This window comes from Triturus cristatus, chromosome 12 (assembly GCF_964204655.1).
Source record: "Triturus cristatus chromosome 12, aTriCri1.1, whole genome shotgun sequence".
Taxonomy (NCBI): domain Eukaryota; kingdom Metazoa; phylum Chordata; class Amphibia; order Caudata; family Salamandridae; genus Triturus; species Triturus cristatus.
Window position 1 is genome coordinate 220,154,397 of NC_140595.1, and position 27,202 is coordinate 220,181,598.

Genomic DNA, 27,202 nt, shown 5'->3' on the forward strand with positions numbered 1-27,202 from the left:
GCCATGTTGCGCCTTATTTACACCGTGACACATCTAGGGAGATGCGTCACGTTGTAAAGCCCTGCGCTACATTAAACCTGCGTCAGGTTTAATGTATGCAGGGTGGGCGTTCCCTCGGAAAAGCCTCGGAAAAGTGACGCAGTGAAATCTACAAGATTTCACGGAGTCACTTTTCCGACGCTGCTGCGTCAAAACCCTGTGCCTGCTTGAAGCAGGCGGAAGGCATGACGCAGCATGTTCGGTATGGGCAACCCCTGAGCATTGCTGGAGTTGCGTCGTGCTTGCGACACGACTCCAGCAATGCGCCGCCCTTATGCCATCAGATGCGTCACGCATCTGTTTATCCTTGCGCTACGATGCGGTGCATTGTAAGGGCAAACTTGCGTGACGCATCTTTCCTGGCGCATCCCTGCTGATTTGCTGGGATGCGCCAGGAAACATAAATCTGCCCCATTGTGTGCAGTTATGTCGAGAGTTGTTACACGTTAATAGACTTTGCAGAACATTTCCACTGTTGTAAGAGGACCTCGGGTAATTCTGCACCGCTCATTGTATCTCTAATTCTTCGAATTGTGTCCTGATTCTCAAAAGTGTACTGTGGTTTCACAGTCAGGCCAAAATCTCCTGGCGCAGCATGGGATTAACTCTCAAATTCCAAAGGACTTAAGGTAATAACACTCAAGAAGGCGGTAGTCCAGTCAAAGCGACATCTTTAGAAGAATAAAAAGTTTGCTAGCATTCGCGTCAAGAATTTTCAATTCTATTAAGGACACGGAGGCCGAGATAAATGCTTTCTCTTTCTTTACTACAAGTTTTCAGCAGCTAATAAAAACGTTCAACATATATATCAAAACGACATTTCCCATGATGCCATGGTGCATATCAACCACTCTTAGTCCCAGAGTCCCTACAAATAGGACCTTTCACGTGACCAATCCTCCTCCTTTGCTTGAAAACTAGCAATGTCCGTGTGAGAAGTTGGCCTGGTATATGATGTTCACTAGTTAAAGTGACCACCTTGTACCATGCCAAGCAACCCTTATGGTGTGGTTGTAAGTCAACCTTTTCGGACTAGCTGCCCTAGTGGTAGCGTAGGCTAAGCAGTCTTTGAGGCTAAACTCGTTAAAACGTGTTAAGCAGGCTGTTTTACCATATGTAACCCCCCTTTATACCAATGAAAGGACACCACACAGATATATATTCAAAATATATATGTATTTATTACTCAAAGTATCCCCTAGACTCTTTATGAGCACAGGAGCACAAATCGTTAAACAAGAAAGTATTACAATATACAGAAGTTGCACTTTATATGGATGGGCCCTGGTGGCCACTCAAACCATATACTAAAATAGTGGTATAAGTACCACGACTAGGAAAGGGAAAAGGCCTAGGGCCTCTAGAATCGCTGGGCCTACAAGGAGCTAACGTTAGTTAGTGACCAAGAGGTCCACGGGTCGTGTGTGCAGTGAGGAAAGTTACACGCGGGCTCCCATAGGGTTTCAATGGGTGCGTAAAAGTTCAAAAGTTACTACTAGAAGGGTCTTCTGGATGGACTACGAACTTAAGACTTAAAACACAGACACTAGAGATGTTTCTCTACACTGGGGCACCGGAGTGCCAGCTTTACCTCACCCACAGGAAGCGGGTGCATAGGTCTCGAAGTGCGTCGGGTTTCGTATATCTGTTCAATTGAGCCTGATGACAAAGATGCTGCAGGCGGCCGGTCCAGAAGAGATGCGGTGGATCCAAGAGTGGATCGGAGTTGTAGAAGACCTGAAAGCAGAGGGGACAGTGTTCACAGTCACTAGCCAGTGACCGGCGTGGCACCAGGTAGGTACCAGGCGATGTCGGGTGCAAACAGGTGATGAAGTGTAGCTTGTCTCCGCAGCCACGTGGTCCCTGAAGGTCAACGGCATCCAGGAGTCAGTTCACGAGCTGTCCCACGCAGGTTCTCGCTGTCGGCGGTGTCGGCGACTCAAAGGAAGCAAACAAGCCTTGGCAAAGGCAGGAGTCGTGGAAAGTGAAGAAAGCTGATTGCTCTGACCAGCAAGGTCAGAGGGGCTGCTCCTTTGGAGGGCAGCAGGGGCCAGTCTGGAGCAACCAGCATCGTAGTTTTCAAGGTTTGTCGCCAAAATGGCCAATAGCCAACGGGCCAGGGACCAGGCAGGCGCGTCAAGATGCAAAGTGCAGAGGGGCCCCACGCAGATCGTGGAGATGCTGGAGGGCTCACCTTTGGTGCAGATGCTGCTCGGATGTTGGGCTTCTCAGGACCCAAAGCACAACTTGGAGGGAGCCTCTGTTGTCGCACTTGCAGCTTGTCGTGGGTCTTTCAAGATGGCTGGCTCCACGTGTCTCGGTGCCTCCATGGGTTCCTTCTTTTCAGGGACTATGGATCGGGCGGTGAGAGGTCTGGAGGTCCAGGTCTTGTCGGGCTCTGGGCTCGGGCTCCGGCAGGAGGTGGCGGCAAAGCAGACGTCGAGTAGCTGGTTGGTGCTTGCGTTAGCAAGATGGTCACTCCCTGACCATAGGGGAGATTTCCTTCTGTCCTCTGTGCAGCAGAGCGTCGAAGTTCCCGTCTTCTTCCTTGTAGTAAGTTGATTCCAGGATGTCTGAAGTCTTAGGACACAGCTCCTACCTTTAAGCGGATTCTAGGGGCCGGACTACCTGCTAGGTCCTTCCCTAAGGGTGGGACCAGGAAGGGGGGTGGTTACACCCCCAATCCTTTGTCCAGCTCGCCCCAGGTCCGGGGCTGGTGTGCCCCAGGACCGGTTTGAACTGGCATATGCACCGAGGCTCCTTGTGAGCCTCAGGCACGTCTGATTCTATTCAAGCCCTACCTGACCAATACACAAAATCCTGTCTGGGGTGGTGCACGCACCTCCCCTGGCAGGAAACCCTTTGTCCACGTCTCCCAAGCTGGAAGGACTCCCAGCAGCAGGAGGGCAGACTTGTGTCTGTGGTGGCAGCGTCCATTTTGTGGAGCTGAGGCTATGTCTGATTTTACCCGGGTTTCAGGTACTGTACATGTCGTGTCCCTCTAGAAGGGTGGAATGCTAACCCCGTCGCCAGAATTGGCGAGGGGTTAGTATTCCAATTCGTATGACACCTTACTCGACATGTTTTGATAAAGCCAAACCAAAGATAGCATTTAACCGCGAGGTTCATAATGCACTTAAGAGTATATGGTATGGCGATATCTGGAAACGGTAGAAGGAAGTAGTTCCGACCACTGCAGACAGGCTCAGCTCATGCCAGAGCACCATCTCTCATGGAACCAAGCACTCTGCCTTCAGGATTGTTAAGGCCTGCCATAGGAGTGACTTATAGGTTAACATGTGTCCCATTTAAGGTTAGGTATAGGTATACTACACCTAAGTAAGAGGTGGTTACACCAACTTACCCCAGCTGAGTGATCAGCCAGTTGTGTCAAATTGCTAGGCCAGGCCAGGGGTGGCATAATACATGCTTCAGCCCCTGGTAGGCCTTAGATGCACCAATGCCCTGGGTACCTAGTGTACACTGGTACAGGGGCTCACAGGGTGATCCAATTCCAATTGGTTATGCACCTATAGTGCATAGTGTCAATTTAGTAGAGAGAACAGCAGGCTGGGGGTCTGATTAGCAGGCCCACAGCCTCAATATGTCAAAAACCAGTGAAGCAAAAAGCAAAAATTTGGGGTGACCATAGGATAGCAGACCCTACTCTCCTACAGTCCGTAATATCGGAAAACGGCCAACTTGAGCAGTTCTGCATTAAACCAATTCTGAACCAGGACACGAAGTGTCAACGCAGATGCACAGCTTGATGAGAGTTCACTCTCATTTCTGTTTTGCACCTGAAATAGAAAACCCAACTCATAATAACCACAGAACGAATACCCATAAATCAGGGCGGGTAGTCAATTAACTTTACTGATGATGACATATTGGGCGGGATAATCCTCGCCTCAGTGTCCTTAATGGAATTGAAAATTCTTGGAGCGAATGCTAGCAATTTTTTTATTCTATTACAGGACCAAAGGCTTCGGATTATGCTAGTTTAACGCATCCCAAGAACAACAGAGGAATTATCGCCCACAGGTTTGTAATAAATTTGTTTAAACGTAGAATCAGAAGAACAATCAGCTGATTTTATTATATCTTGTACACTTGAACCCAACATAAATGACTTTGACGCCATAGTGCCTCTCACCGAATGAGCACCAAATACTTTTGTATCAATACCAGCTTCAGCCATAATAAATTTCAGCCATCTGGCAATAGTGGCAGATGTAACAGGTTTAAATGTTTGTTTAAAGCAGTTAATACTCTTGTACAGCCCTCCGGACGAACCGGACGGGTAAACTCTTCATATGCTTTTTAAACATTTAACCACACATAGTTTATCATTAGATGGAAAAGCTTTGTAATCAATAGATCGTGAAAATGTTTTAGTCCTAGCAGAAATAGTAAAGGAAAGCGCTTCAGGGGAGAATACTCTACCTGCCAAATCCATAACTCTCACGTCAGAGACGCGTCGGCAAGCAGATAAACAAAGAAGCATGGCTAACTTTGCAGATAATTGTTTCCTAGATAGCTGAAAATGATCTGGCCATTTTTCAAGCAAGTTTAAAACCTTAGAAACATCCTACAATACTGAATACTTAGCCTTAGACGCATTAGCCACTCGGATCCCTTTGAGTAACTTACAGATCAATGGATGCATCCCAACCGGTCTGCCATCCACCTGAGGGTGTCCTGCCTAAATAGCGGACCGAAAATTATTTACAGATCAATATGTCAACCCTTCTGAGGCTTTTTGTGAAAGAAAATTGATCACTTTAGTTAACTCTGCCTCCACGGGACCCACATGCTTTTCCAAGCACCAACCCAACCATCCTCACCATGCCGACGAGTAACGCTTGCTGGTGGAAGGAGCCCAGGCCTGATGCATGAAGTCCGAAGCTGCCTGTGAAATTCCTGGAAATGACCATTGTTGCCAGAAAGCCACCAGGCCATCAGGAAAAGCTCACCACAAAAATCACACCATAGCCCCCCTCAAGAAAAACAACAACACCCACGCCAAGAAAGCTAGATGGTTCACCACCGAACTTCGAGAGTCCAGACGCACTTGCCGCCGCCTCGAAAAGGCCTGGAGGAACACCAAATCCACAGAAGCCCACAACAACTTCAGAGCGATTGAAGACAGAATCTCCACTCATGCACACAACAGCAAAGAACTCTTCAACATCATCAAGGAGTTTGCCCAACCCACTAGCAAGTCCACCAACATCCCTCCCTCACAAGACCTCTGCGACAAACTCAGCACCTTTTTCCACCACAAAATCAAGAGCATCTACGACAACTTCGACGAAGACAACCAACACACTGAACCCTCACCAACCACCCCGACACCCTGAAGCCAGCGATCGACAACTGGACAGCCCTCACCACTGAAGACACACTGAAGACGATGAAGTCAATCCACTCCGGGGCCCCCACAGACCCCAGCCCCCACCACATTTTCAACAGAGCCGCCAACACCATCACACCCATGCTCTGCCACACCATCAACCGCTCCCTGGCAACCGCCTCGTTCCCTGATGACTGGAAACATGCTGAGATCAACCCCCTCCTGAAGAAACCCTCGGCGGACCCCAACCACCTCAAAAACTACAGACCCATCTCCCTGCTCCCGTTCCCAGCGAAAGTCATTGAGAAAGCCATCAACAGCCAACTCACCACATTCATCGAAGAGGACAACATCGTCGACTCCTCCCAATCAGGCTTCAGAAAAAAACACAGTACGGAAACCGCCCTGCTCGCCGCAACAGACGACATCCGTATCTTACTGGACAAAGGAGAAACAGCAGCCCTCATCCTTCTTGACCTCTCAGCGGCGTTCAACACAGTCTCTCACCGCACCCTAATACGCAGACTCCACGACGCAGGGATCCAAGACAAGGCCCTTGACTGGATCCGCTCCTTCCTCTCCTGCAGAACGCAGCGGGTCAGACTCCCCCTTTTCCTCTCAGACACTACACCTACCACCTGCGGAGTCCCCCAGGGGTCCTCCCTCAGCCCTACACTCTTCAACCTCTACATGGCTCCGCTCGCCCCCATTGTCAGAACCTACGGACTCAACATTGTGTCATACGCAGACGACACCCAACTCATCCTCTCCCTATCCAACGAACCCAACACCACCAGACACAACTTTCGAGAAGGCATGGAAGCCGTCGCCAAATGGATGAAAAACAGCTGTCTACAACTAAACACCAACAAAATGGAAGTGCTCATCATGGGCCCAAACCCAGACGTCTGGAATGACACCTGGTGGCCCCCCCGCCCTCGGAAGCCCGCCTAACCCCACGGACCACGCACGCAACCTGCGATTCATCCTGGACTCAGAGCTCAAAATGGACCGCCAGATCAAATCCGTCTCGTCCTCCTGCTTCCACACCCTCCGCCTCCTACGTAAGACCTTCAAATGGATCCCCCTCGAACACAGAAAGACCGTCACTCACGCTCTGGTCACCAGCAGGCTCGACTACGGCAATGCACTCTATGCTGGAATAAACAAAAACCTCTCCGCAAGCTACAGAACATCCAAAACGCCGCCGCAAGACTGGTCCTCAACCTGCCAAGACACTGCCACATCTCCCAGCACCTGCGAACACTCCACTGGCTCCCCATCGAAGCTAGAGTCACCTTCAAGATGCTAACCCACGCTCACAAGGCCCTCCACGACACCGGACCAGCATACCTGAACAGCCGACTCAAATTCCACACACCCCAAAGGACCCTACGATCAGCCCAGCTCTCCTACGCAGTGGTCCCCCGCACCAGAAAGACCAGATCGGGGGGCCGCTCATTATCCTTCCTCGCGGCCAGAGCCTGGCTCTACCTCAGACAGATAACATCGCTCCCCATCTTCGCAAGAAACCTCAAAACCTGTCTCTTCGACAGACCCCCTCCTTGATGGACTGGAACCTGCAAACCCCCCCACACCCCCAGCGCCTTGAGACCCTTACGGGTGAGTAGTCGTGCTTAACAAACACCTGATTTGAAAGCTGCCTTGCTAGTACTAGAGGATGCAACTCACCCTGAGGGCCCTGGAGCATCATCGGAGACCAAGGAAGGAGAAGGGGACAATCGCACGCCAACTCGAAAAGCATGGGGAACCAGGGTTGAGTTTTCCATATGGGGTGACCAAGATGATCTCCACTTTCTGTCGGGATATTTGGTTCGCCTCTTGGGGAATAAGGGCAAATGGAGGGAACGCATAGTACAACGTCTTCGACCAATCCTGTGAAAAGGCATCCGTGGCTTGTGCTAGAAGGTCCGGCCTCCAACTGAAGAAAATCTCCAGTTGTCTATTGAGTCTGGAAGCAAATAAATATATTGTGCATGGACCCTGAATTGAGTAAACCATCAGAAATAAGGAATGGTGAAGCTGCCAGTCGCTGTAATCCTTCAGGTGGCAGGAATTCCAATCCGCCACTGTGTTGAATTGACCTGGTGAGTATTCCGCTATTACTGAGATCTGGTGGGATAGGCAATAATGCCAGATGTCCTTGGCTATCTCCACCAACATTGGGGATTTTTTGCCCCCTAGCTTGTTGATGTAACGTACCCCGATATATTGTCCATGTGAAGAAGGAGGCAACATTATACTGACTTGAGGGAAAGGTTCTGAATTGCAAATGAACCCACCTGGAGCTCCAGGCAGTTGATGTGAAGAGATAAGTCCTGGAGGGACGACCTGCCCCCTGTAGATACCTTGCCGCAATTGGCTCCCCAACCAGAGCAGCTGGCATTGGATTCTATGACTATCTCCGGAAGGGACCCGAACATCACCCTGCTGTTCTAGGCATCTATGTGTTGCCTCCTCGTCAGAGGAACTTGATCCGAGTAGGACAAACCTCACTGAAGTTGAAGTATTTTGAGGTGTTTAAGGGCCCGATAATGCAGGGGACCTGGGAAGATGGCTTGAATCGATGAGGCCAGGAGACCCACTAGGCGGGCTATCGCTTGCAGAGACATGACCTGTTTGGATAAAGCCACTTTCAGTTCATTCTTCAAGTCCCTTTGGGGCATATCAACAACAACCGGCGATAATTATTGCTAAGCGCACTTAGCTCTAGGATAATTATCGCCGGCTAGCGTGGATTTTTATAGCTGAGATAACGTGCTATTAGCAACGCTTATCTCAAAAGCGATAAAAATCCTCACGCTAACTGCCTAACGTGAGATTATCGCTGGAAACCCAGCGATAATCTCACGTTAGCTTGTTGATAGGGACTCACAAACTTAGCCATGATATCCACCTTCCATAGGATATCATGGCTAAGTCAGTCCTGAAGCAGGCGTAAGGAAAGTAGCGATAACAGGGGTTATCGCTACTTTTCCTGCGCTATGCTTCATAGCGTGGGGCTTGATGATAGGAGAAATGTCGCTTAGCGACATTTCTCCTATCATGTCAGGTCAGGAACGCCCACTTTGCATCTCATTAGAGATGCAAAGCTGGGCGTTAGGAATCCCCACGCTAAAGCAAGGTTTCACGCGTTAGCGTGACCGTGCTAATTAGGCGATAAAATTATCGCCGCTTTTCGGCCGAAAACGGCCGCTAAAGCGGCGATAATTTATTATCGCCTCCTTGTAAATATGCCCCTTAGTTTTGATTATGGCAACTGTAACTGTGCCATTTGGGAATTGATTACAAACCCCAAAAAACTCTATTGACTGGGCGGGAGGCAGAACTGATTTAGAGGAGTTGATGACAAATCCCAGACTCTGTAATAGAGATATTGTCATCTGTAGGTGAAGAGTCGCCAAGCAGGATGATGTGGCCATAATGAGAATGTCATCTAGATAAATTATCAGACGAATGCCCTGATTTCGGAGATGGGCCACTACAGGTTTCATCAACTTGATGAAACACCAAGGCACTGAAGAGAGCCCGAAAGGCAGGACCAAATATTGTAGCCATCTGCCCTTCCCCCAGAATTATGGGAAACGCCGGTGAGGGGGAAAGATGGGTACTGTCAGGTATGCGTCTTTGAGGTCTAAACAGACTATCCAGTCCTGTTCCTTCAACAGGTCTGTCAACAGATGGATGCCCTCCATCTTGAAGTGCCTGTAACTGACAAACTGGTTGAACTCTTTCAAATTGAGGACTAATCTGTGTCCATCTCCTCTCTTCTGGACCAGAAAGACGTTGCTGCAGAAACCTTTGGGGCTGTCGTCGCAAAAGGCCACCACATTTTTCTGCAGAAGGTCTCCTATTTCTGCATCTACTAAATCACTGTCTTGTTGGGAAAAACGGTATGCAGACAGATTATCTAGTTAAATGTAGATTTGCACAAATATCGAGTTGGAAATATTGTGATACAGAAATATCGATCGCAAGAATATCGTGGTCTAGAATATCGACTTTAAGGTAAGAAATATAGCGGTATATTCACAAGAACATGTGATAACTACCGCAAGAGTAGCTTAACGCAACTCTCAACATCGCAGCCCTCCCGCGTTGGGAAAATAACCCCGGACGAAAAGCGGCGATAATTTTATCGCCTAATCAGCGTGAAACCTTACTTTTGCGTCAGGATTCCTAACGCCCAGCTTTGCATCTCTAATGAGATGCAAAGTGGGCGTTCCTGACCTGGCATGACAGGAGAAATGTCGCTAAGCGACATTTCTCCTATCAGCAAGCCTAACGCTATGAAGCATAGCGTCAGGAAAAGTAGCGATAACCCCTGTTATCGCTACTTTCCTTACGCCTGCTTCAGGACTGACTTAGCCATGATATCCTATGGAAGGTGGATATGATGGCTAAATTTGTGAGTCCCTATCAACTAGCTAACGTGAGATTATCGCTGGGTTTCCAGCGATAATCTCACGTTAGCCAGTTAGCGCTGGGATTTTTATCGCTGATGAGATAAGCGTTGCTAATAGCACGCTATCCCAGCGATAAAAATCGGCGCTAGCCGGCGATAATTATCCGAGCGCTAAGTGCACTTAGCGATAATTATCGCCGGTTGTTGTTGATATGCCCCTAAGAGAGTCGATCTGTCTGACCTTCTTTGGTAACTCATTCCACAGCCGAGCACCAACCACGCTTCCAGTGTATACAGTGTTGCTAGATTTGCTCTTAAAAGATGAATTGACTTTAGAATGCTGCAAACAACGTTTTCACTGTCTCAACTGCTTCCATTCTCATGGCCAAGTTGCACTGCCTATGAGCCCAACAAAAGCCAGCATGATATACAGCCCGAGAGAGGGTTCATTTCAAGCTTTACCAGTGAAACTCTTCACTCCAGCCACAGTGGCAAGGCCTGTGCCCGATCCTTCTCATCACCAACAGAGCTGTGAAGTTTCCACAGACTGCCTGGCTATATTCAACACCCATAATAGCCTAATGGGGTAACCCAAGAAAATGTCCACGGACCTGGGTATCAATTGTTATAGAAGACAGTTGGTCCTAGACTTATTTATATACAGACAAGTTGTAAAGGCATTTATAGTTCGAAGAACACATTAGATATGCATATGATTGGCATAATAGTCATGAGTACATTCAAGGTTCCCAAATATGCGCATCATTAAAGAACAATGGCACCCATTATTTCTGCAAAAGGGACTGTTTTATTTATATTTTAATGGCACTTTTTGGTAAACCGATCACCATATAGAATAACAAGATGAAAGGTTGCTCCAAGGGGGAGTGAGAAAGAAGCGTGCTCATGTGTAAGATAGATAAGATAAAAAGAAGGGAATCAAAGTCAGGGTACATTCAAAAGTGAATCTTTTGCAATTATTATACATCAAGAAAAACTGGCTATAATACAGTGACACCAGTTTATCCGGGCCTGCCCCTCACGGGTTATTCTAAATGTCACTTATGATTTTCCCAAAAACTGCACAGAGAGATATCATCTGTGGATTGGGCAGGGCAGGGGTGGTACCGGGTACAGGCCCACTTAGGAAAGAGTGTCGACATTTTGAACCTGGTGCATGGAGGGTAAGTTACATCCTCAGCTCACGGGTCTTCCTCAGGACAGGGGGAGTGGAGACAACCTAAACGTTTGACTAGTTGAGTACGGCATGGATACCCTGGGCTGCACGTAATCTTGAAGACCAAGATCATTTTTGGGCGATTGACTCTCCCTACATATAGGTTCTCTCCACTCCCCCTGTCCTGAGGAAGATATGTAGGTTTCAGTGGGTATTGCCAGGTCACAGACCCAGTGTGGTGGGTAGTCCGCACCGTAGTTGCGACGTAGAGTAAATATTTTTTATTAAGTTGTGGCTGCCAAAATTATCGAGGGAAATAATTCATCAAGGGTGAGTCAATCGCTCAAAAATGATCTTGGTCTTTTTATCTTATCTATCTTACACATGAGCACGCTTCTTCTTTCTCACTCCCCCTTGGAGCAACCTTTCATCTTGTTATTGTGTATGGTGATCGGTTTACCAAAAAGTGCCATTAAAATATAAATAAAACACTTTGCATAAATAATGGATGCCATTGTTCTTTAAGGATGCGCATATTTGTGAATTTTGAATGTACTTGTGACTATTATGCCAATCAAATGCATATCTAATGTGTTCTTCCAACTATAAATGCCTTTACAACTTGTCTGTATATAAATAAGTCTAGGACCAAATGGCTATATTCAACAAGCATTTGCAATGCAATAGGTTCGCATTTACAAAACTCTCGAAAGTGCGAGACCCATTGCATTGTAAATGGTTGTTTGCCAATGCGACCCATGCCATGCTTTTTTAAGGGCGGCCGCGCCCCTTTACTTAGACGCGGCTCGTCTAACAAAAGGGGCGCGGCTGCCATTAACGTGAAAGCGTGGCATGGGGCGGTTTTACAAACAAAAATTAAATAAAAATAGAAAAGCAACCCATACTGTTGCGTTTGGCGCTGAAAAGCTGCCGTAAATAAACCAAAGGTGCGGCCACCACTGTGTCTTGCTTTGAGAAAAAAAAATAAAGCCTTACAAGAGAGTGTGGTGAAAAGCATTTAAGAAAATAGAGCTTAGAGGTTGTAATTAAAGCCTACTGAGCACCAACACACTTAATAAAAGTAGTCCTTATGGGAGGTTACCAATTAAGACAAAGCTGTACTAAGGAGGGACTAACAAGCCTATTAACGGATTGGAAGCCAGCATTCACCTAGGAAAATGATACAAGTGAATGAAAAATATAGGCCGAGAGTGGGCGGAGCTTCAAGTTCATACCTAAATATAGCATGCCGCGCAGAGCAGCGCATGCTCTGCCTGGGCTTGACTTTAAAATCACACTGCAAGCACAGTACCTCACCGGATGTATGATGTTACAACGCATGCTTTTACAACGCATGCTGTTACAACAAAATTTTTACAACGCAAATGCAGTGACAACGCAAGTCTTTACAACGCAAGTCTTTACATCGACTTGCACTAGATGGCGTGCTAACATTAAAAAAGTGTAATTTACTATTCTAACTCCAGTCCACGTAACAGTAGGGAAGGTGTTTGGATAGTAAACTACACTATTTTTAATGTTAGCACGCCATCTAGTGCAAGTCGATGTAAAGACTTGCGTTGTAATGGCATGCGTTGTCAATGCATTTGCGTTGTAACAGTTTCGTTGTAATGGTAGTGCGTTGTAAAAGTTGCGTTGTAAAGGTTGTTCCCCTACCTCACCACAGGGATGCCAGACTTGCTGACTGAAGCACTCCTTTTCTTGTCTGTATGTTGCACGGATGTCATCAGGATGCAGTTCGTTTCCTGCACATGGCTATCCCTGGTACTCTCGTAGTCTGAAATTCCCAGCTACCTGATACCTCATTTGGGGGCATATTATCAAGACAGGCAATAAAATTATTGCCACTTTAGCGGCAGAAAACTGCAGCTAAAGCGGCGATAATGGCCTTGATAATATGCTCTATGGAATTCCAATTGAAGCCCATGTTAAATGTGAAGGACATCTAACAAGGGCTTCAATTGGAAAGCGGCGATAATTTTATCGCCTGTCTTGATAATATGCCCCTTGGTTTGGCGGGGCCTCTTTGCTGCAAGTCTGATTAGTTGGATCATCATGTGTCTTTACCCAGTGGGGGTGGTCAGCAGGCAGGAAGAAATCGACCATTCTGAGATCTACAAAGACAACACCTTTCTGCAAGTTTTGGAATAGTACAAAGAGAATTTGAACCACTCTTCATATTGAGTGTGCAGCCACGTATCCGCAGATCCAATGGAGGAATGCCCATGATCCCAAGCACGTTTGACTGGAGGTAACAGTGCGATGACGTACATGTGCATGGGCATTTCATTTCAGAATGTGATAATTTCATTACTTGTGTTACCCTTGCGGATCAGGCAATGCCTCTGTCTGACTAACACATCTTACCTCCTGATGTTCATCTTCACAGCTCAAGACTAATTTGTGACGTCGGCAACAGCAGTATCTTTATGGGACAAAGTGAGTGCAATGTGTCCCTAGCCAAGCACACTAAAGATATTCCTTTCACCATTTTTTTCTAGTTGGAAAATCCTGAGTACAACCCAGAGTACTTTTAGCCTGGTATATTGCTCCTGCTGATCAGGATGAAAACAGAGTTTGTGTCTGGCTGCCCAAGGTCTGGTTTGGATCCTGCATACGTTGAGCCTACCATTAGACATTTCTCATTAAAGATAATGGGGTAAACCCTGTGTCCCTCAGAACCTGGGTAATGGTAATAAAATGTACAATAGGTTCTGTAGGATAAACCGATTGCTTAGTAAACAATATTTAATAAAGGATACAGCATAAAAGGAAAATTAAAAAACTATTGGAACAAAGGCTAATAAGTATTTCTTAAACCCCAAACGAAACACACTGAAGATACTGATTCATTTGTTGATATTTACTACTTTAGTATATGGCTGTCACATACATGTATTAAACAACATACAACATGGATACTGTGACTTTCGTGAGTCAAGTGACATGAAGTGAAAGGTGGTGCTGTAGATGAACTATACAAGATGCACGGATTACAAGTATGTGTACACAATATGAATCAATGTGGGTCTGTCCTTTTACACTTATATCACATGTTGTAGCCACACCCTTAAAAATTCCTTTTTCTTGATATTGGGGTGAGGAGACTATGGACATGAGCTGAACCAGAAGCGTTGACGTTTCGACCCAAAAATATTTGCAAGTCAACAAGCGTCACAGAGGGTCTTCTTCAGGACTGATAACAGAAGAGTAGATAGCCAAATCCACATACAGTCAGACTTCCCACAGGGTAAGTATGGCTTGAGTAAGAGCTGGAACTACATCAAACATCTACAGCTGCCGGTAAATCAAGCACAGGTCAATTGTAATTCATGGAAGCCTTAGGGGGTCAGTCCATTGCTTGACGGATTTCATTTTCATTTGAAGTCACAAAAACGTTTCCATTAAAGAATAATCCTCACGCTAACTACCTAACGTGAGATTATTGCTGGAAACCCAGCGATAATCTCACGCAATGTGGCCTTAGCTTGTTGATAGGGCCTCACAAACGTAGCCATGATATCCACCTTCCATAGGATATCATGGCTAAGTCAGCCCTGAAGCAGGCGTAAGGAAAGTAGCGATAAACAGGGGTTATCGCTACTTTTCCTGATGCTATGCTTCATAGCGTGGGGCTTGATGATAGGAGAAATGTCGCTTAGCGACATTTCTCCTGTCATGTTAGGTCAGGAACGCCCACTTTGCATCTCATTAGTGATGCAAAGCTGGGCGTTAGGAATCCTGACGCTAAAGCAAGGTTTCACGCGTTAGCGTGGCCTTGCTAATTAGGCGATAAAATTATCGCCGCTTTTCGTCCGAAAATGGCCGCAAAAGCGGCAATAATTTTTTATCGCCTGCTTGTAAATATGCCCCTTGGGGGAATATTATCAAGGACGGCATTAGAAATTATCGCTGCTTTAACGGCAGGAAACTGCTGCTAAAGCGGCGATAATGGGCTTGATAATATGCCGCAGAGAATTCCAATAGAAGCCCAGGTTCACACCAGAACATGGGCTTCTATTGGAATTCTCTGCGGCACATTATCAAGCCCATTATCGCCACTTTAGCGGCAGTTTCCTGCGGCTAAAGCGCCGATAATTTTAACGCCGTTCATGATAATATGCCCCTTAGAAACAGTGTAAATGCAAGCATTACGTGCTACATAAATACCTGGGGCAGATTTACAAGAAAGTGACGCATCTGTAGAGATGCGTCACTTTCCCTGCGCCAACATGCAAAACCCTTACGTCACCATGGATGCGCCGTATTTATAATACGGCGCACCATGGCGCAAGGAATGACAGATGCGTCAGAAATTGAAAGCACAACGCAACTCCAGCAATGCTCAGGGGCGCCCTATGCCTAACATGCTGCGTCACTCCTTACGCCTGCTCCAAGCAGGCGCAGGGTTTTGACGCAGCATGGACGTAAAGTGACTCAGTGAAATCTTTCACTGCGTCACTTGTACGGGGCTTCCTGCGACGGAACGCCCACCCTGCATACATTAAATGCAGGTTTAATGTGGCGCAGGGCTTCACAAGGTGACGCATCTCCCTAGATGCGTCACGTTGTAAATGGGCCGCAACTTTTACGCTGCTGCTGCGTCACAAAAGTGACGCAATGACAGTGCAAAAGTGACGCAAGAGGCTTGTAAATCTGACCCCTGGACATTTACACTTACGCATCATTTCCATATGAACCCGCTATAGTCCCTACCTGGCTGCCTGATGTACAAAATCATTCTGCCTTTACAAACCATGATGTTTGCAAAAAACACAGGCCTCATTTATGAGAAGTGTCGCAGCGCTGCAACACTTCTCAGTGCGCCCTCCTTGGGACATCATGATGCGCCGGCACATCATGTCACAAGGAGTTACAGATACGTCAGTATTCCTGACATATCTGTATGCGCAAAAGTGGTGCATTGCTGGGGTGTGTCTGAAAACAGACTCAACTCCAGCAGTGTGTCCTTTCACATCGGGCAAGCCCCATCTGAAAGGGCCTACGTCACCTTTACGCCTTCCATGAGGCAGGCGTAAGGTTTTCACACAATGGCGTCCTAGAAGTGGCGCACTGAAATCTATAGATTTCAATGTGCCACTTCTGTGAGGCTTTGATGTGGGGGAACGCCCACCCTGCATACATTATTCCTGAAGCAGGTATAATGTAGGGCAGGTGTTTACAAAGTGATGCATCTGCCTAGATGCGCCACTTTGTAAATAGGGCGCAACATGGCACATTTTTTAAGCTACCGGTGCATCACAAAAAGTGACGCACCAGCGGCGCAATAGTGTCACAAGGGCTCATAAATAAGACCCACAGGATTTGCAAACCAACAGATTTTTTTACAAAGTGCTAAACCAATTTTGCGAGTTAGAAATGCATTTTCAGTTCAAAATTAAATTACCGACCCATACCGAATGGCACTTAGGAAGGGGGTTGAAATGGACGTTCCTTCCTAAATTGCGATTCAGTATGTTATGTATCAATTTGCAACCGTAATTGCAGTTGCAGACCATTGATAAGTTACCAAGCCTCAATGGAGGTGGCAACTGTTTCACCGAGGGGAAGGAGTACCATTGGAAGCCCCTTCCCCTTTGTGAAATGTGTCAGCACCCTTGGGGTAGAAGGCAGCGGTTCAGGGGACCACTGAGTGCTCCCCGGTTGCTTTCCCAAATGGGAAACCTTCATGTTTTTCTTAAACTAATACCGGTTCTTTTAAGGAACATCGGCTGCTCTAAAAAACATGTTTCCTTTAGGAAATTGAAAGACAGGGACGGTGGTATTCAGCGGCGGCTCCTCCACGGTGGTATGCAGCGGCAGCGAGCAGCGGCCGCACTGCTTTTCATAGTGCAAAAAGGAAAAATAAAATGATAATAACACAATGTTATTATCATTTATTTTTCAGTGTGAGCCAGGTTAGGGCGGGCAGGGCTGTGCTGTTGGAGCAGTGGGAGGAGGAAATATGTGCACTTAAGAGCGCATGACGGTTTGGCCGGCCAGCTTGGGTCGGCCAAACAGTCATGCGCACTTACCATTTTCTCCACCTGGCTGTATGGCACAGCCTTGGTGGAGAACATACACAGGCTCCCACTCCCTGTCTGAGCACTGAACCAAGCCGCTCAGACAAATCACGATACTGCTGTCATGCTGGTGACAGCAGCATCATGATTGGCTTAGGGGAGCCTGGGTGCTTCCTGTTTGAGGGAGTCAGGAAGAGAAGCGGAGGAGAGTCGATGGAGGGGAGGCGGCGGCCGTGCAGCGGTAAGTGTTATATTTTGTTCACCCTCCCGCCCGCCACCCCCATTCTGTACCAGACCACCACTGGTAGTATACTGTTTCTTGCAGGCCACTATCCCAATATTTGCAGCCAATCAAGGGGGTCGCAAATAGCAACTTGACGCATTAATATTCTTTTGGCAGGTCGTTTTGCAACATCATATGACTGGAGATTTTGCAATGTGACCTATTAGTACATAGGTCGCATAGCAAAATTAAAGACTGGTCACAAAAAGTCAGTGTGTAATTTGCAACAACCTTTTGAGACGAGTCTTAAGTGCTCTGAGAAATAGTGATTCAAGGAACTATAGCACCAGAGACAAGACAAAGTGGTTATATAACAGGCACATTTAAGTATCTCAGGGGTCAAATACATAAAAGTGAAGAGCATCCTCCAGAGAAGGTGGGGCTGTGGGACAGAGGGACATGAAAAGAGACATGCCAGTGGGCAGAGAGGGGAACCTGCTACTCAGAAGTAGTATAAGGAATTTCACAGTTGAAAAGGCGGTAAATGCAATGAACCAATGTGCATCAGGAGTGGTTGGGGCAAAATCAGTAACATTTTTTAAATAATCACGGAATATCAAAAGTAACTACTCTGGATCTAAGAGAGAAGGCAGAAAAGGGGATTAAGCGGAATCTATAGAGATATTACAGCAAACGAGGAGTTAGGCTGACTGTATGTGTCTAGAGTTGTACCAGTGGTGTAGCAAAGGGGGGGAGCCCACCCCAGGCGTCACTTTTTGGGGGTGCGGTGGCGAGCCGTGAGTGCAAGGCGAGTTTTGTTTTTTCTTTATTCTTCCTCGTCGGCGTCAAAAGCTCTAGCTACGCCTCTGAGTTGTATGTACTCTACTGCTCTTAATAGCTATGCATCTATATTGCCTGCATGAACAATGCACGCACTGTAGGTGTCAGTAAGTAAAGTTTATTGTATGATTACTTAAAATCCTTTACAAAAGCAGAGCAGATAAATGCAAATTAAAAAGAAGTAAAGATAAAATAAATAAAATCTGAATAGGGTTTAGATGCCAAGTACAATCGTAGTCCGCATAAAAAATACATTTAAAATTAAAACAGGTGTTTGGTATTACGTGCAAAGAATATGCATAGCTACATCACCAAAGTCTATTAAATCAAAAAAGTTGCTATGGGCAGTAGTAGTATTGAGGGCGATACTAACCGAAAGCGATTAGAAGTATTCCGTGATTCATGAGTTCGTTTGTTGTCGGTTCGCGGGCTGATCGTAAAGACAGTCCAGTCGCCGCATAAAACTTCCCAATTCGTGCGAGCTCAATCGGAACTATGGTGGTGTGTATATGCCTTAAGGCCTCCTTGCATGTTCTTACGCCGTGTTGTATGAACATGGGGGCATATTTACAATAACTGGCGCATCCCTGCAAATCAGCAGGGATGCGCCAGCTATTGTGCGCCACAGCTCCGCCACCATGGATGCGCTGCATTTACAATGCGGCGCACCATGGGGCAAAAACGGACAGATGCGTGACGCATCTGTGCCGTAAAAGTGGCGCATTGCTGAAGTTGCGTCGCAAGCGCGACGCAGCTCCAGCAATGCTCTGGGTGGCCCTATTTTGTTAATGCTGTGTCAATCCTTATGCCTGCTTCAGGCAGGCGCAGGGTTTTGACACAGCATGGGCCTAAAAGTGACTGAGTGAAATCTTGTAGATTTCACTCAGCCACTTTTAGGAGGCGTTCCTGCGCCGGAACGCCCCCCCCTGCGTAGGAACACCTACATGTGGCGTCGGGCTTTACAACGTGACGCATCTCCCAGATGCGTCACGTTGTAAGTACCCCGCACCATGGTGCAGGATTTGCGCCGCAGCTGCATCACAAAAGTGACGCAACAGCGGCGTAAATGAGGCGCAAGGGGCTTGTAAATCTGCCCCACGGTTCTTAGATACAAGCGCCTTGAGGACTGCAGAGCTGGACAACAACAAATGACATGCTCCACAGATTCTGTGTGATATTGGCACAAACAGCATGCAGACCTTCTTGACAACCCATTTTTCCAGTGAGCACTGTAGGTGTCTTATGCCAAGGGACTCTCACACTGACATGTGTTATTTGTTTATATATCTGTGCTTCACAAAACGTTTTCCCTTACCTCTTTCTTTAATAACGGTGCCTGTAGAATGAAAAAAGAGCACTCGTTACAGAGCTTGCTAATATTTGCAGCACTTACACCTTAAGACACAGGCATGCAGACAGCGCAGAACCACTTCACAAAATATGGAATATTGCTGAAATTAAGGCATATGCAGTTTACAGTTTGCATGCAGTGACAAATTACAACTCTGCAAAACTTAACTAACAATAAAGTTAATAAATAAAAACATTTACTTTCAAACAAGCATGCACGTCACCGAAGTGCGAGTGTAAGTTGATTGTAAGCATGCAAATAGACTCCTTTACAATTGTAAAGACATGTTTCTGAGTTACAATATGTATTTTACACCCGTAAAAAGATTAACTCACATTTTCTCTTGGGAGTACATTTTCTCTGAGGGGCAGGAAATAGGCCTTCCGGAGATGCAAAGGCATCACAATTTTGGGTACACATTTTTGGACTCTTACTAGACTACAAATGCTGGGCTTGATTGATTCAGCCATTTGTTGGCATTGTAGTGAATCCTCGGGAGATCGAGAACGCCTAGCGCCGTATTACGGATAGTGCTCCAGGCGCACAATGGGCGTGCGCACCTGCTTTTTGCACCCCTGGGGCACTATGTCATCACAGACTTGGTCGCAGATGCTGGTGCAGCCTTTTCTGTAATACTGATAGCGCTGGCACACATGTAGCACCTTCACTATCTTTAGAGGGTGTTTCATCATTTGCATGGGGGCACGGCCCAATGCAAATGAGGGAATCAATTTGACTCTATACCCGTGAAGTTTATGAATGCAGGCGCAGAGGCAATCATGCCCTTAGGAGGCACATTGGCAGTGCGCCACAAAAAGTGGCGCGCTGTCAGTGCTCCCCCCCTGAGGGCAGCCATCTGGAAGGGGGTGAAAAGGGGTCCCATGGAGCCCCCTGACATCCCCCTGCAGATGGGTTCAGTTATTCACTGCACTAGCCTGCAAGGGGATCTCTCTCCCCTTTTCAATGTGCAGGCAAGTTGCCACTAGCACTGTGAAATACGGAGCAGTTTTGAAGCAGCCAGTCCGTATTTCACTAAGGGGCATATTTACTAAAAAAGCACACATCGCAGCAAACCACCTAGTGGGCTGCGTGTTAAGAAAAAGGCATGAATGTGCTGTATCTAACATGATACGGTGCATCCCTATCTTTTCCATGCGCTGCAGCACAATATGCTGCCTAGAGCAACCGGAGGTGCTCTTGCACCATGGTGCAGGGGGCCTGGACTGTAAGCAGGATTGTTTTTGTGCAAGAAGTGACACCTTACTGCACAAAAACAATCCTGAGAGGCATTTTCCTTTTTCTATGCGTACTGCAGAATGCAGCGCACATAGAAAGAGCAGGTAACAAGGAGAAATAAAGATGTTTCTCCACATTACGTCTCACCTGAGGAGGAATAGCATTTTGACGCATTCTCATGTCTACCAGTAAAGATAAATCTGGGAATGCATCAAAATCCATGGGTGGATGCGTGGGAACACACACGCTTTACCCATGGAACGCCTCCCTGGGGCAGGGTGACATTGTTGTATTACCTTGTCTGCTGTTCAGACAAAATCCCAGGAAAGAACAGAACGAGAAAACAACTGTAGGTTCTGTGTGAAAATATAATGTGCCACAAAAGCAAACGTGTTCATGTAGTAACGTGTGCAAAGCTAAAGCGGCCTGTGTCATGCACAGTTAGGTTAACATAGGGAAAACTACAATGGGCACTGTATAGAACACATGACAGATGCAACGTGGCGCAAACAAAGACAGTGCACCCTATCACTAATACAGGCCCTTTTTTTTACTGCAAACATATGAGCTTTTTTATTGGAAACATATAGAACGCACAATAAATGAATATTCATCACTACTCTTATTCTAAATCCCATAATTGTCACTCTTGGTTCTTCAGCAATTGCACCTAAGCTTACATTTAACAGATTGGACTGCTGCTTACTTGATCTGCAACTCACAACAGGCATCACAACTATCCTTTCCACTGTGGAAAAATTACAGGTAATGTTTTGCATCACGCATAGTGGGCTGGGGTTTGCTACATTAAAAGTGTAATATAATGCCAATTTTAATACTACCTCATACAGATTACTGTGGAATAGTTTAGACTTGTACCTGGAACAAAATCAAACATCTTTTGATATTGAGAAATTACAATGTTATACTTTATCATGGGATCTCCTATTTATCTTTGCTCTTCATCACCCCAACTAAGGGGGATATTTACAAAGGAATGGTGAAGCTAGATATTAAGCAAACATTGCTAGCGCCATGATCCGCCATTCTGAAAATGCAGGGATGTGCCATACTCACAAGAATGCAGCGCACCCCAGCGTTTCCCCTAACGCTGGTGCTAAATCTAGCATAGTGCAAGGGTGTCTGCGTTGGGGGGGAATGATTGTTTAAGTGCAGGAAAGTGTCCCTTCCTGCTAATAAACAATCCAGAATGGCAAATTGTAACTTCAACTTGTGCTGCATTGTGCAGCATACATAGAAGTTGCAAATTGTAAGTTTTTTAAATTATTGTTTTTGTGCAGGAAGGGACAACTTCCTGCACATGAACAATACTTCATGGCGATTTGCTGTTTCTATGTGTGCTGCACAGTAAAGCACTCATAGAAACAGCAAAAACGAGGAGAAATTAAGCATTTCTTCTCTTTTCGCCATGTTAAGACCAGCTTTTCCCTGGTCTTAATTTTGGAGCTGCCTCCTATTTACGCCACCCTTGTAAATAGGGGGCAACTTCAAAATCAATGGGTGTTGCGGTGGAACGCCAACCACAACACCAATTGCCAGCCCCTTTCACACTAAGTGTAGGGGGAAAGGGGGCCTTATTTAGAAGGCTTAACGCCGCCTTATAAATAAAGCGAAGGATTTATTGCCAGGGGAAGTCACAAAAAGCGGCGTTCCTTTGGCGATAAGGGCTGGTAAATATACCCCTAAGTGCAAGTGTATACTTCACTCTCCTATCTCCCTCTCTATCCTTCCTATATACTTCTATTCTCAGTAATAGTCACGCTTTGTCACATGCAACACCTTATTGAATCGGTACGATTGAAATTTGACTTGTGGTGTATTATCTTTTCATATACCAGTATATCCATCAGAATTTGTACCGTTTTATGTTCTTTCTTCAAAATCTTAAAATAACATGTCTTAAGTAAAAAAAAGACGTGAAAATGCACACTGTATACATTTGGAACCAGTGATAGTGGGCATTTACCAACAATGTACCACAAAACAGCCTTAGAACCCAAAAACAACAGACCCTAAAAACAGAGGGCCTTAGTTATGACAAAGTAAGGCAGCGCGGTGACACCATTCCAGGTTTACAATCTCTCATGAATCTAGAAATGAGGCCGAATCCATGGGTGTTGCGTGGGAACACCCACAGCAACACCCGTGGCATGCCCCTTGCACGCAAAGTGATGCGTGTTAAGGGGCCGTATTTACAAGGCTACAAAAAGACAGGCAAGGTGGGTTTACGTGGCCTTGTAAATATGGGGCAGCACACTGCGCCACCGGTACGTCACAAAAAGTGACGGACTGGCAGTGCAAGGGGCTTGTAAATATGCCAGTGAGACCGTAAGGAAATAAAATCACAGCCCCAGAAAGGCTTAAAAATAGCGTGAACCTTTCCCAAGGTCATAACTTTGGCTCCCTCGGAGACGTAGGGTGCCTACCAGTAGCAATTGACACAGGGGCCTCATTTATGAGTTTTAGTTGTAGTTCAGCTCAGCAGGCCTTCCTGCTGCACTGCACTACGGCAAAAGAAAAGGGCAGGAATGCACCGTATGCAGGCTCCTTTGCACCATGGTGCAAGGGTGCCTATGTTGCGGGGAAACCTTCCTGCACAAAAACAATCACAAGAGACTTTTTCCTTTTTCTATGTGTGCTGCAGAATGCAGCACACATAAAAAAAGGAGAAAGGAAAAACAAGGAGAAGTAAAGATTGTGCCTCATTTACGTCTCCCCTGGGAAAGCGTAAGCTTTTAGTGCTGCCTCAGAGTTACGATTTCTCATAAATCTGGGGCAGTGTCAAAAAGCCCCTGCAAACACCCTTTGCATGCCCCTTTAACACAGAAAAGTGCGTTAAAGGGAACGATATTTACAAGGCAGCATTAAGCCAAAAAAAGTGGCTTAGTGCTGCCTGGTAAATACGAAGCAGGCTCCTGCGCCATCGGGGCGTCACAAAATGTGACGCACCAGCGGTGCAAGGGGCTTATAAAGAAGCCCGAAAGTCTCTTTTGCAGGCTGCTACAGTTCTCACAACCCCCGGAACAGTTTCAAACATGTTAGTGGTGCCCCTGCACTTCCTGGAACGCCACATAAAATAAAATGCTAGTTTTTTTGCTCAACTCAGGGCCTTATGGGGTGAGCCTCTACCGGGTTGCGGTCAGCACCACTGCCTTTGGTGTACCACGACCAACATGCTATTTTCTTATGGGCGTCCCTGCCCTTGTTGTGGGCTAACCATGTTTTAAATTCATAATCGGGCCCCCGGCTTCAATCGGGCAACCTAGTGTTTTTTCAGGCTGGGAACTTGCAGGAAGCCCTGTAGCTCCCAGAGCCCTGGCTGCATCCCCATCTGGCACACAAGTATGGAGTGCAGGTGCAGAAGCCGGCTGCCTATTTCTTTGATTGCACGCTTCCCAATTTCACAACTATGGGGAGCAGAATGTGGCAGAATACATTCCTCTCGGGGCTCTGGCCTCCTGAGGAGCTAAAAAAAAAATTGCAGAGCACAGCAGCACCCACATGTTGCTTCTAAGCCATTGGCTGTCACAGGGAGCTGAAAAGAAAATGCAGAGTGCGATGTCACTCGGTTGTTCATGGGGCTTTGACCTCATTGCAGAACACTCAAGTCCATGGGGTGGTGGGGGTCCCTGTGGACATGTCGAAACATTAAAATAGGAGGTGACATTCTTTATATTATTGACCCCATCCTCATACACGCGACTCAGTACTGATTTGCAAGATTCAAGAAAAAATATTCCAACTCCAATCTAACCAATTACATTTTGATAAAATTCAAGTTACCATGCTGTGCAAGCCTCTCATAAATATGCCCCCTTACATTTTTTGTTTTGGCTAATAACTCTGGTGCTGTTTGGTGAATCTTTACAAACTTTTCAAAACCAGTCTTCCTGTCACTCCAGCTGCTGTATAGGAAGTGTCAGGGTGACTCATCAAGGGGGAGGGGGGGGGGGGGGGGGTGGCGAGAAAAAGGTGGGGTCCCAAAGCGTGTTTTTCCCATGCAATTTCCCAAAGGGATTTTACACATGACTACAGCCCGAACTGCTGAACAAAATTACACCAAATTTGGCAGAAAGCTAGATCTTGGGCCAGAAAGAGTGCTTTTTGTAATTTGGTGTATATCTGTACAGTAGCTTTGGAATTATTAAAGAAAAAAGATTTATAGCTATATCGAAAGATGTGGATCCACTTTAGAGCCACTACGGTGGATTCACAGATCCACAGGCCAACAGCAATGCAGATATTGGCTGGCCACAACCTGAGAGAAAAATTGCGGCTGCCATTTTGTCAATCTGGACACAGTTCCGAGGGGGGTGGAATTAAATGTAAATATGATATAAGGGGTCATGAGAGAGGTATCCTGACCCTATGGGACTGAGATAGAGGTCTGCGATTGACCGCTCTTGGGCAAGAAATTAGGTGCACGAGATACAGCGGATCCACCGCGGCAGTCAGTGTGGCCGTCCGTGTGAATCTGTGGAAAATCTAGTTCCCAATATAAAAAAATACACCCACTCACAGACCCACTCACTCACACACTCACTCACACACCCACTTACGCACCCATACAACCACTCACAAACCCACTCACACATCCATACAGCCACTCACACACCGACTCAGAGACAGAGAACCCCACTCACACACCCATAGAGCAACTCAAACAGGTTGTTATAGTTAGGACCTAGGGGCAAATTTACAGGAATGGTGGCACTGTAACTTGCTGCGCTGTCCTGCTCCAGAGGGAAAGGGCATGAATGCACTGTATTTATCCAATACGGTGCATTCCTGTCTTTTTCCCCCTGCGCTGGCTCCTTTTTGTGCCTTCCTGCACAAAAACAATCTGTAGAGTGTCGTACTTTAGAATTTGGGACCGCGTAGGAAGCAGGGCCCTACCCCTGTCTATCCCGGTATAAGTGAACCGCGAATGGTTAATGCGGTATGTACAAGTGCTCTGTGTAACGTTTTAGCTATGAATGCACTGTGTATACGTTATTATACATCACTACGTGGGTTCCATCTTAGAGCGGTGGCCATCTTATGGTTGCCCTCACATAGGTTACATATCATGAAGCAAATACGGGCCTTTTAGAGCACATGTGCCTTCCTTTGACTTCTCTGTGACCTGGGCAGCTTGGCTCCGCTGCCCCAGGTCAGTCCGGTCTCACGAGTTCCCCGTCCTCTGGCCACCTGTGATTAGCATCAGGGCTTGACACACCATAAAGCCTTTACATTAAACACGAGCCTCCAGCTAATCTCTTTCACACCTGACTGTTCCTGCTTTATGGCTTGTTTTCCAAACAGGAGATGCTCATGTTTATTGGGGCCTATCGATATCTGATGTGGGATCTGAGCCTTGCTGGGTAAATAATTGTGGGCTGGTTTAACTGGAATGTGGGATGGTCATCAGGACTCTGCCTTTTCGTTTGTAATGTATACATGTAATGGCCATATCGTAAACCAAGGAATGTGTGCCTGAAGCAGGATATTTTGTATTTAAGGAGAAGCCCGTTTCTGTGATTTTTAGCAGTCTCCTGAGAACATACACGCTGTTGTACTTCTAGGATACCTGTAATTGGTCTGCAGCCAATAAACTGATCTTTGACTTCACCCAGAAGACTCTGTGTTTCTGTAGGTCTGAAACAGGAAGAACCCGAAGTCATAGGGTGTGTTCCCCTGCACCGCTGGGCTTAAAATTCCCAGTACTTCAGTTGGTGCCCAACTCGGCGCGATTTCAGCGGTACCGGTCCAAGCCAGAGGTTCGTGAGGAGCTTCGTGTGGAAATTCTGGAGGAAGGCCGCCACTTCATCGACCCCTGTATGTCGACGTGGTCCAAAAGTCTTTTCTGCGAGGTTCTCCGCGTCCCGACGGCTACGAAGGACTGCTGCCCTGATTAATCGCCCTGTTTTGGACCCTTGACAATTTTGGTAGAGCGAAACAATCGAGAGAGTCTTCTGGTGACGCCATTGATCGTCGATATTCAGTTAAGTATAAGTGGAGCGTCTCCCAGTTTGAATTTGGTATCCTTCGGGATTATTTTGATTTGGAGTTTGCAAACCCCAAAGCCAGAGGACTCGTGTATTCACGAGACTATCGTAATCGATAATCCTTTGAAGTTTGGAACTAGACTAGTGAGCGAAGATGCCTGGTGCTAGTGTATTTGGAAGATTATTTTGTTTGGGTTGTGGAAGGGATTTCCAGTTAGAGGATTCATGTCCGGTTCCTCCAATTGGAACTCCAACTTATGAGCTTTATGTAAAACATGGCGTGGGCCCCATTGCATATAATGAAGTATGGATCCGATACACCAGAAAGGACGGTGTTTTAAAATGGCCCCAAAATGGTAGTTTCGATACAGATATCTTAGATAATTTGGAAGTTAAATTGTTTAAAAAGAAAGCCCGGCCGGCGATGTTTGATTCTTTCCGCCTATGGCGAAAGGAAGCCAAACAGAAGGAAATTAAGCTAGCGAAAAGGAATAAGAGAGAA

General features: G+C 46.5%; 1 protein-coding gene across 1 annotated transcript in view; it reads right to left on the reverse strand.

Moving 5' to 3' along the window:
- LOC146775741 (butyrophilin subfamily 1 member A1-like) overlaps window positions 1–27,202 on the reverse strand; it is a 163,664-nt gene that overhangs the window by 20,939 nt on the left and 115,523 nt on the right. Inside the window, exon 5 of the mRNA XM_085637865.1 lies at window positions 19,421–19,441. Within this exon, the coding sequence (XP_085493991.1) occupies window positions 19,421–19,441 (21 nt within the window). The remainder of the gene's footprint in view (window positions 1–19,420; window positions 19,442–27,202) is intronic.